At 52.8% G+C, this 10113-nt stretch overlaps 1 protein-coding gene across 1 annotated transcript; it reads right to left on the bottom strand.

Moving 5' to 3' along the window:
• Window positions 1-5344: 5344 nt before the first annotated feature.
• Window positions 5345-9365, bottom strand: LOC132540278 (nuclear envelope pore membrane protein POM 121-like). Its single transcript, XM_060197047.1, has 2 exons — window positions 8200-9365; window positions 5345-5523 (listed from the first exon to the last, which is right to left on the bottom strand). The coding sequence occupies exons 1-2, from the start codon at window positions 9363-9365 to the stop codon at window positions 5520-5522; spliced, it is 1170 nt and encodes a 389-aa protein (XP_060053030.1). The 3' UTR covers window positions 5345-5519.
• Between the last annotated feature and the right edge of the window lie 748 nt (window positions 9366-10113).

Genomic DNA, 10113 nt, shown 5'->3' with positions numbered 1-10113 from the left:
TTTGTTCTATCGTTCACATGAAGAGTATATCCTGACTTTCAGTACTATTTCTGACATTCATTGTTACTTATTGTGAAACTGTTATTTCTAAAAATAAACATAAATTTTTAAAAATCAGCTGTACTTAGTCAATTAGTACTTTAAGTTTTAAAAAAAAATTTTTTAAACCCAGGGAACTGGAGGTGGTGCACCTAGCTGAGTGCACACATTGCCCCACTCCCCACCTGCAGTAGGAAAGCTTCATGAGCAGTGACTCAGGACTGCAGGCGTCTCTCTTCCTCTCACCTTCTCTATCTTCCCTTTCCCTCTCAATTTCTCTGTCCAATCAAATAAAATAATGTTTAGTCATACTATTAAATTTTTTTTAAAATCAGATAAGCATAATCTTACTCTGTGGTCCAGTAGTCTAACTACCAGACTGATCTGCAAACATGTCCACAAAAAAAAAAAAATCTATATGTGAATGTTTATTGGTGATCACCAAAAACTAGAAGTGACCAAGAGGTCTCTCAGTAAGTGAATGGATAAGTAAACTGGTATACCCAGACATCTGAATACTGTTCTGTAATGACACAGAGAGAGAGAGAGAGACATACAAAGACAAAGGCTGAACCATCAGAACATATTGCTAAGTTAAAAGCCAGTCTATTCCAATTCCCCAAGTCCAACCTTGTCTTGAAATGCAAGTCCTCTTGTAAAATCTTGAGGTGCAGCAGGCACCACCCAACTTCTCAGGAGGCTGAGAACTATGAACCCTACTCATAATAACTCAAAAATTTGGGGGCAGGGGTTCCTGTTATGTTATAAATGTTAATCAGCCTCAAAGGACAGAGAGTTGAGTAACAGAGAAAAAGATACCTGATGCCCAAAGAAGGAGATTCCCATCCAGGCCATGAACACAAAGAGGAAAACACAAATAACTCTGCATCTCAGAAACTCAAAAATGACTGGTTTCAGTCCATGTTCTCTCAGGGCTGGCTAGAGAAGAAATGAACTCTACCGTTCAAGTCCTTACCTGAGGGTGGGGAAGTTTCACAAGTGGTGAGGCAGGGCTGCAGTTGTCTCTCTTTTTCCCTGTCTCCGTCTTCCTTCTCAGTAAGTCTGAGCCAATAAGTAGTTTAAAAAAATAAAGAGAGGCGGGAGTCGGGCTGTAGTGCAGCGGGCTAAGCGCAGGTGGCGCAAAGCACAAGGACTGGCATAAGGATCCCGGTTCGAACCCCGGCTCCCCACCTGCAGGGGAGTCGCTTCACAGGCGGTGAAGGAGGTCTGCAGGTGTCTATCTTTCTCTCCTCCTCTCTGTCTTCCCCTCCTCTCTCCATTTCTCTCTGTCCTATCCAACAACAACAACAACAATAATAACTACAATAATAAAAAAACAACAAGGGCAACAAAAGGGAATAAATAAAATAAATATATAAAAAATAAATAAATAAAAATAATAAAGAGAGGAAGAAAAAGAGAAAGGAAGAAGAAAGGAAGAGAAGGAGGAAGCTATCAAGCCATGAAGGAGGACTAAATGAAAGAAGCCAGTCTGAAAAGATTTCACTGTGGAGGCCTGATGGCAGCACACTTGGTTAAAGTACTAAGTATAGGACCCGCAAAGGATCTGGGTTCGAGCCCCCACTCCCCACCTGCAGGGAGGAAGCTTCATGAGTGGTGAATCAGGTCTGCAGGTGTCTGTCTTTCTCTCTCCCTATCTCCTCTTCCCTCTCAATTTCTTTCTGTCCTATCCAATAAAATGGGGGGGGGGGGAGAAATGGCCACTACAAACAGTGGATTCATAGTGTCAGCACTCAAGCCCCATCAATAACCCTGGAGGGGGAAAAAAAATATTTCATTGTGATTACTCTGTGTGAGTCCAACTATGACCTTCTGGAAAAGGCAATTGTGTGACTGTGAAAGCATCAGTGGTTGCAGCGGCTCAGGGAGGGCGTTGGGGGGGGGGGCACTGAACAGAGAAAGTCTGAGGGATTTTTAGAGCAGCAAAGCTAGAGCATCGGTGGTGGCAGTAGTGCTCACACCTCAGCAGTAGGTTGTGTGTCGTCAAGAGTGCACCCTAATCAAACTAAGTTTTGATAGAACTTTGTGTAGCAAGATTTGTTTTTCAATTCCAACAGTGGTGGTGCACTAATCTGAGGTATAGAGTTAGGAGGGACTCAGAGGGAGGCTGAGTATGGAAACTGTGCCTTGTGCTCAGCTTTTCTGTAAGACTAGAAATGCTCAAGAAATGAAATGAATCGAATTTTGAGGTATTTTTTTATTCATGACTTAAGACTTTTACAGGATAATCAGATTTCAAGAGTGTTTCATATGCTAGTTGAGTTACCACACACACTCCACCAAAATTCTGTCCTGCCTCCTACTACCTCCCCTCACCCCATTTTACAAAAGTCTGGCTAGCCTCCTCTTCTTTCTTTCTTTCGTTCTTTCTTCCTTCCTTCCTTTCTGTCTTTCTCTCTCTCTTTTAATTTTTCCTTCATGTTAGTTATCTGCACTCCACACATTAGTGAACCAATTTCAACCAGAGCTCAGCTCTGGCTTATGGTGATGCAGGGGATTGAACCCCGGGACTTTGGAGCCTCTAGTACGAAAGCTCCTTTGCATAACCATTATGCTATCTCCCCTTCCTGAGAACCATTTTTTTAAGACATCCCAACAGAAGATCCGAGGGATGGGCTAAGAACATCAAGGTTCAACAAGATAGAAAGGTTTACCATCAAAAAGTCCCCCCCGTCCTCCTCCCTCTTCCCATCCCCTTTCCCTCTCTCAAATGGTTTTATGACACAAAGGGAAAGAGCCTGGGGGTCAGGGAGGATGGTGGGGCCACCTTGGGTGTCACGAGGCAGGACCCCAGCTCCTCGGTGCTGCAGGGCAATCCCCACTAGCCCTCCTCACCCTCTGTCCCAGGGAGTTCCCCACTTTCCACTCCACCAAGGTTCAACTCCAGGCCAGGTGGGACCCGGGGAAGACCCAGGGTCTTGGGGAGTACAGATGAAGCTTGCAGCCCCAGTCCCCACTTCTGGGTACTGAGTCTTGACATCGCCCTGAGAGCTCTGCAGAAGCGGCTGGGAGGCCCCAATGCGGGTGGTCAGCGCCCCCGTGTGGTCAGAATCGAGTAGCGTCGATAACGATGGGGACACCTCAGGGCGCTGAACCCTTCTTCTTCTAGCGTTTGCCCTTCTTCGGTAGCCAGTTAACAGCGTCAGGCTGAACCCTAATGCAGAGAGTCAATGGGCAGGCGCGGGCAGCCATACAGCTGGGGATCAGGATGTGTGTGTGTGTGGGGGGGGAGTTCTGGCTGCCTGCCAGCCGCCAGGAAGATGGAGTCTAACGTTCTCGAGCTGGGGAGACAGCATATGGGTTTTGCAAAAAGACTTTCATGGTTGAGGCTCCAAAGACCCCCAGGTTCAATGCATGAGAAGGATGGAAGAAATGAGAGGGGTGGGCGGGAGGAGTGAAGGGATAAGGATAAGCCCCAAAGCTCCAGCAGCATCCTGCTACCCCTTTAAGGACTCGATTCAACCTGGGAACCTCAGAAAATGGAGGAGGGAAAAGAATGAAGGGGGGGCTAGCTCCTGCTCGTTTGCTGACTAGCGGGAGCTGATACTGGGACTCCAGCTGATGCCACCCCTCTCTGAAAGAAGAATGTCCAGGAGTCAGCACTGGCCTGGGAAACAGCGCAACGCAACTCTGTCACCTGTGCCCACCCCACCTTCAGGACTGACCTGGGGACAGTGAACTGCAGTTACCACCTGTACCCCATTCCCCAGGCATCTCTGCTGAGTATCTGTCCCCTGGTTTCCTTGACTACAAAGCCCACCTCCCACTGTCCCCAGTTTAGGCCAACGTGTCCAGTGTGAGGAGGGCGGGACAATCTGAGTGCTACACCCCCAAAACCTAGGAACAAATGACTGCATGTGGCAAAGGGGACTTTGTGGGTGTGGATAAGTCATCCTGAAATAGCAGGGTGGACTCAGCTGACCATAACGGTCCTTGTGAGGAGGAGGGACAGGATGCCCTCAGAAGCAAAACTGTCTGATGAGAGAAAGAGGCAGGTAGGGGCCACAGCCAAGATGCATAGGCTAACACTGGAGGGTAGGAAGAACAGGGAAGTGGATTTTCCTCCTTGACCCAGGGACAATAGGAGACACAGCTAACTAGTAGATAGATTTTTTTTTTTTTTTTTGGCCTCCAGGATTATCACTGGGGCTTAGTTCCAGCACTACAAATATACTAATCCCAGCAGCCATTTCTTCCATTTTATTGGATAGGTTAGAGAGAAATTAAGAAGGGAAGGAAAAATAGAGTTGAAGAGAGAAAGATAACACCTGTAGACCTGATTCGCCACTTGTGAAGCATCCCCCCTGCAGGTGGGGAGCCGGGGGCTCAAACCTGGATCGTTGCTCTAGTCCTTGCACTTGGTACTTACTATGTGTGCTTAACTAGGTATGCCACCACCTGGCCCCTTTCTCTTGAAGTGCTCTGACCTGTCCCTGAGGCTCTGTCTCAGATCACCAGACTCCTGCTTGGTCTGGGGAGGAATGGTAACTCCCCATCTGTCTTCACTCAAACTCTCAAACCTTCAGTAAGTAAGGTTGGGTCTTGCCTGCTGGCCCCCTGCTGCCTGCCCAGTGGGGACCCTTGCCTGAGAGGGAGGAGGGGACCTGAGATACAACCAATTGGCCAAAGCCCTGTTGAAGGTGAGCAAAACCAGGCCCAGCTTGAAACCCTCAGCAAGGTCTTAGCAGTGCCCACAGTCTGGAGAAAATCTATGTGCCCTGACACACAAGCCAGATCAGCTTGAGAAGAAACCAAAATGGAAGCCCAGGGACAGGGAGGCAGAGTGGGGGTGTGTCCCCCAGGCTCCAGCTCTTGGGACTCCCCACCACTCTGCTTCCCAGCCCCTTTGCCCTCAGGACTGAGCAGAGCCTGCCATAACACGAGTGTGGTCCCTGCTGGACATTGTGGGTACTGCATGGCCACCTCTCTGCCCCCAGACAGCCAGCTGCCACTGCAACATACCTGGGGCAGGAGATCCTGGGAACCAGGAAAGGGAACCTCACTTTGCCTCTCCCCTGGCCTCTTGAAGGCAAGAGAGCAGGGCATATGCAAGATAGCAGACTTAGGTCATCTTCAACTTGCTTGACGGGGATCCACATGAATGTGAGTGGGGGGGGTGAATGCTCTGGACATAAAGGCAGAAGCTTCAGAGACAGGGTACAGGGTAGAAGACCCCCCAGGAGGAGGAAGGAATGCTCCCCCAGGCCAATGAGGTGTGGGATAAGTAATAAGCAGTAGCATAGACCCAATACCTATGAATAAGGCAGACACAAGACACTGCAGCTAGCACTCCAGATAATTGTCTTATTAAGTATCAAAATTAGCCTACGAGGGTCTTACATGGCACTCAAGGCTCAGAGTGCAACTGAGACCCTCAGGAGCCGGGGTCAGCTCACAGGCAGATGGTCACGAAGTCACCATGTCACCTCACTAGTTAATCGCTTCGGGTTTTAGCTCCATCATCTGTTTAAAAAAAAAGTGGGAGTCGGGCAGTAACACAGCGGGTTAAGCACATGTGGTGCCAAGCAGAAGGATGAGAATATGGATCCCAGTTCAAGCCCCCAACTCCCCACATGCAGGGGGGTCGCTTCACAATCGGTGAAGCAGGTCTGCAAGTGTCTTTCTCTCCCCCTCTCTGTCTTCCCCTCCTCTCTCCATTTCTCTCTGTCCCATCCAACAATAATAACATCAACAGCAATAACTACAACAATAAAACAACAAGGGCAACAAAAGGGAATAAATATAAAAAAATAGAAAAAAAGAAATACAAAAAAAAGTGATGGGGGCCAGGTGGTGGCGCACCAGGTTAAGTGTACATATCACCATACACAAGGGCCAGAGTTCGAGCCCCCACTCCCTACCTGCAGGGGAGGAAGCTTTGTGAGCAGGGAAGCAGGTCTTCGGATGGGTGTCTATCTTTCTATGCCCCTCTCCATATCCCCCTCCCCTCTCAATATCTCTCTGTCTTGTCCAATAAAAGTAGAAAAGAAAAAATGGCCACCAGGAGAAGTGAATTCATAGTGCAGGCACGAAGCCCCAGCAATAACTCTAGTGGAAAAAAAAATTATTATTTTTTTAAAGTGTTGAAGTTAAGATCAATAGAGTAGCGATAAGTGCAAAACACTGTACATGGAAGAAGGACTCTGTAAGTTCTCTGACTCTCACTGGGGATTCCAGCCCCACTCCGTGATCTTTGGAAGTAGACAGAGGATTGGGGGGTTACCCGGATGGGATACTGGGGTTCACATTTCAGTGACTCATTCTGACACCAGGACACAAACATCTGATCCTGGGAAAGGTGCCGTCCCAACAGACTCAGCCCCCTCGGGTCCTCAGGTACACGTGCACTGACATCAAGGCAGGAGGGCAGCACATGTGTCAGCCCTGTGCTCACTACCTTTCAAAAGTGTAGTCTAGGAAAGGTCACTGAAGGCAACAAATGACTGAGAGCGCTGACTCCAGGCCAACAAATGAGACAGCTCCCACGGAAAGGGCAGAGGTGTGCCACATGCACGGTCCAAGGGAGATGGCCGAGAGAAAGGAGACCCTGCCTGCTCCTCTGGCAGCAAAACTGACCCAGCACTTCCCCCATTTCTTTCCAAGTCCTACCCACTCAGATGAGCCAGCCTAGCAAGTCCCATCCCTGCAACTGTAGGGACAAGTGGCAGAAGCTGTTATTCAGGAGGGGATGGAGCCCACCTGCTGCTCTCCTCTGGGGCTTTTTTTTTTTTTTTTGCCTCTAGGGTTATTGCTGGGGCTCAGTGCCTGCACTTCAAATCCGCTGCTCCTGGAGGCTCTTTTTCCCTTTTGTTGCCCTTGTTGCCATTGATATTGTTGTTGTTGGATAGAACGGAGAGAAATAGAGAGAGGAGGGGAGACAGAGAGGAGGAATGATAGACACCTGCAGACCTGCTTCACCACTTGTGAAGTGCCCCCGCACCCCCTCCCCCCGCGCAGGTGGGGAGAGCTGGGGGCTCAAACTGGGATCCTTACACCGGTCCTTGAGCTTTGTGCCATGTGCGCTTAACCCGCTTCGCTGCCACCCGACCCCCCTCCTCTGGGGCTTCTTAAAGGAGCCAGAGAGACCAGACAGCAAAGCACTGAGGGGCACACTGGGTGGAAGGAAAGGAGGCCATCTTCCTGCCTTTTCTTTTCAGGGCAGGACTAGCAAGGTCAAGGTGCAGGCAGCATGCCTGGAGAGGTGGCTTAGCTGAGAAAGCACCAGGCTTTCATGTTTAAGGTTCAGGGTTCGATCCCCAGAACTGCATGTACTCAAGCGGTGCTCTACTGTCTCTCTCTGTCTCATGTGAAGTTTGTGCTCACTCTCTCTCACAGTAAATAAATCTGTTTAAAAATAAACCCAGTTCCCTCCTGCAGGGGGGAAGCTTCACACGTGGTGAAGCAGGTCTGCAGGTGACCCTCTCTCCCTCTCCCTCCTTCTCTTCCCCTCCCCTCTCTATTTCTCTTTTGTCCTGTCAAGTGAAAAGAAAAGGGGAAAGTGGCCACCAGGGAGCAGTGGATTCACTGTGCAGGCACCAAGTCCCAAAGGTAACCTGTGGAATGTATGTGTTACCATTCTCAGGGGCCGGGATCAAGCCCCCAGTCTGAGGGAAAACCTGCAGGGGGAAAACTTCACAAACTGAAGCAGTACTGCAGGTGTCTCTCTCTCCCTCTTTCCTCCTTGACTCTCCATTTCTGTCTCCATCCAATAAATAAATAAATCTTTTGGGAAGTCGGGTGGTGGCACACCTCGCTGAGCGCATATTTGCACAAGGACCTAAGTTTGAGTCCCTGGCCCCCACCTTCAGGGGGAAAGCTTGGCAAGTGGCAAAGCAGTGCTGCAGGTGTCTCTCTGCCTCTCTCCCTGTCACTCCCTTCCCTCTCGATTTCTGGCTGTCTCCATCCAATAAATAAATAAAGATAATTTTAAATTAAATAAGTATTTAAAAAAACATTTTCGGGAGACCCAAGACAGACAAACAGCCCACAGAGGCAACTTTGGAAGACAGTGGGAGGTCCCCGCGCCTGCGGCAAGCTCTATGGTGGAAGCAGGCTGGGGGCTGGGAGGGTGAGCGGTCTGGAGAGGTGGGAGGCTGGATAGGGGGGTGCTCCCTGCAGGTGTTGGGAGGGCACCCTTACCCTTCCAGGATCCTGTTGATCATCTGGATGGCCGCCCTCCTCTCAGCGTCCATGTCCTCTGGGGTGACCCCGTAGCCCAGCTGTGGGGGCAGGGGCAGGCACAGGGCGTCCTCCCTCCTGGCGGGCAGCAGCAGACAGGTGCGGCGCCTGCGGGGCCTGGAGCCCTGGTCCGGGGAGGAGCGGCGCCCTGCATCGGACCCCAGCACTGGGGGGTCCGAGGCGGGCCTGGGTGTCGGCTGGGCCGAGGCGGGGATGCGGGGCGGGGGGCTGGTCCGGGGGGCCCTCCGGGGGGTGCAGGGCGGCCGAGGCGAGGCGGGGCCCCGGGACTCGGTGGCGCGCTCCAGGCTGCCCCCCAGCGTCGGGAGCCCGCGCGTGGAGCTGTACGAGCTGGTGATGGCGTTGCGGGGCCCGCGGAAGCTCACTGCGCCGGAGTGGGAGGGCCTCCTCGCCTTGCTGTCTGCTCTCTGGGCAGCCACGTCTCTCTTCAGGGGCCCGGGCCTGGGTTCGAAGGAAGACAGAACCCCGTGGACCATCAGGCGCCGGAAGGCAGACTTGGGGCGCTGGCTGCCATCGGAAGCCCCGCAGTGCTCACCCAGCGTCTTTCCTCCCCGATGCCCCCCCGGCTCCAAGCGGCTTTCCTCTTGGGTGCCTGGGTGCTCGTCGCTCTGGAGGCTGGGTGGGCCGGGCTTCTCCAGGGCCCTGGCCAGGGCCTCTTTGACGTAGGGGCTGGGCAGGTAGACACAGAGCGAGGTCCACAGGCAGGTGACGGTGTGCTGCAGGGCGAGGCGCAGCAACAGCTTGCCCTTGGCCGACGCCAGCCTCAGCACCACCGACGTGCACAGCATCCTGGCGCCGCAGTCCCACAGGGCCGGCTTCCTCTGCAGACCCCCGCGAGCCGCCGAAGCCAGCACCCCCAGGAACAGACAGCGCGCCTGCAGGCTGGGGGAACCCCGGCGTTGCACCGGGGCGCCCCGACGGCGGAAACCACGGCGCCTCCTGGGCGAGGGCGGCTGTAGCTCCTCCCACAGCCGGGGAGCCAGGTACGGGCTCCAGGCCGCGGGGAGCAGGTGTGCCTGCCCCAGGTGCTCCGGGTTGTCCGGGGGACCTCCGTCGAGGACCACGAGGGGCGACGGCTGCGGGGGAGGCTGGCTCAGGTAGCCGCCCATGGGGGCTCAGGGCTGCACCACCGGGACCGCAAATGGAGACGGGGACTCGGATAGGTGTCCGTTAGCCGTCGAAGGGACAGGGGCGCAGAGCCAAGCGCGCACCCTGGGGTGCGGGGTCTGTGACGTGAAGCTGGAATGCGGGAGCCAAAGAACCGGCGCGCGGGGCCTCGCGGGAAGCCGCGGACCCATCCCTGGCCGCCAGTCACCTGCCGTAGTGGGGGAAGGTGCAACTCGAGAGGGGCGGCGGGGGACCCAGCCCAGATAGAGCGGGGTTTGGTTCCCGGGCCCAAAGGAGCCTGCTGCTATTCCCAGAGTGGCCGGCAGAGGGCGCGCGATCCTCTGTGATGGGGACTGTCGGGGCGGGGTCTCAGGTCAGAGCAGAGTTCGCCTTGCACTCTGCACTCTCTACTCTGCTCAGGGAGCCTTTTTTTTTTTTTTTTTTTTTTTTTGCCTCCAGGGTTATCGCTGGGGCTTGCATTACGAATCCACTGCTCCTGTGGCTATTTTTTCTTTTTTTTTTTAATAAGACAGGGAAATTGAGGAGGGGGAGATAGAGAGAGGGACAGAGAAAGAGAGACACCTGAGACCTGTTTCACCGTTTGTCAAGCGATCCCCCCGCAGGTGGGGAGCCGGGGACTTGAACTGGGATCCTCACGCTTCACACTATGTGAGCTTAATCAGGTGTCACACCTGTCCTGCCCCCCTCGGATGTCTTATTTTCCATGCACCCCTACTTACACAGAAGGGG

This window comes from Erinaceus europaeus, chromosome 9 (genome assembly GCF_950295315.1).
Source record: "Erinaceus europaeus chromosome 9, mEriEur2.1, whole genome shotgun sequence".
In the NCBI taxonomy this organism is placed as follows: Eukaryota; Metazoa; Chordata; class Mammalia; order Eulipotyphla; family Erinaceidae; genus Erinaceus; species Erinaceus europaeus.
This window is presented reverse-complemented; position numbering and strand designations above follow the sequence as displayed.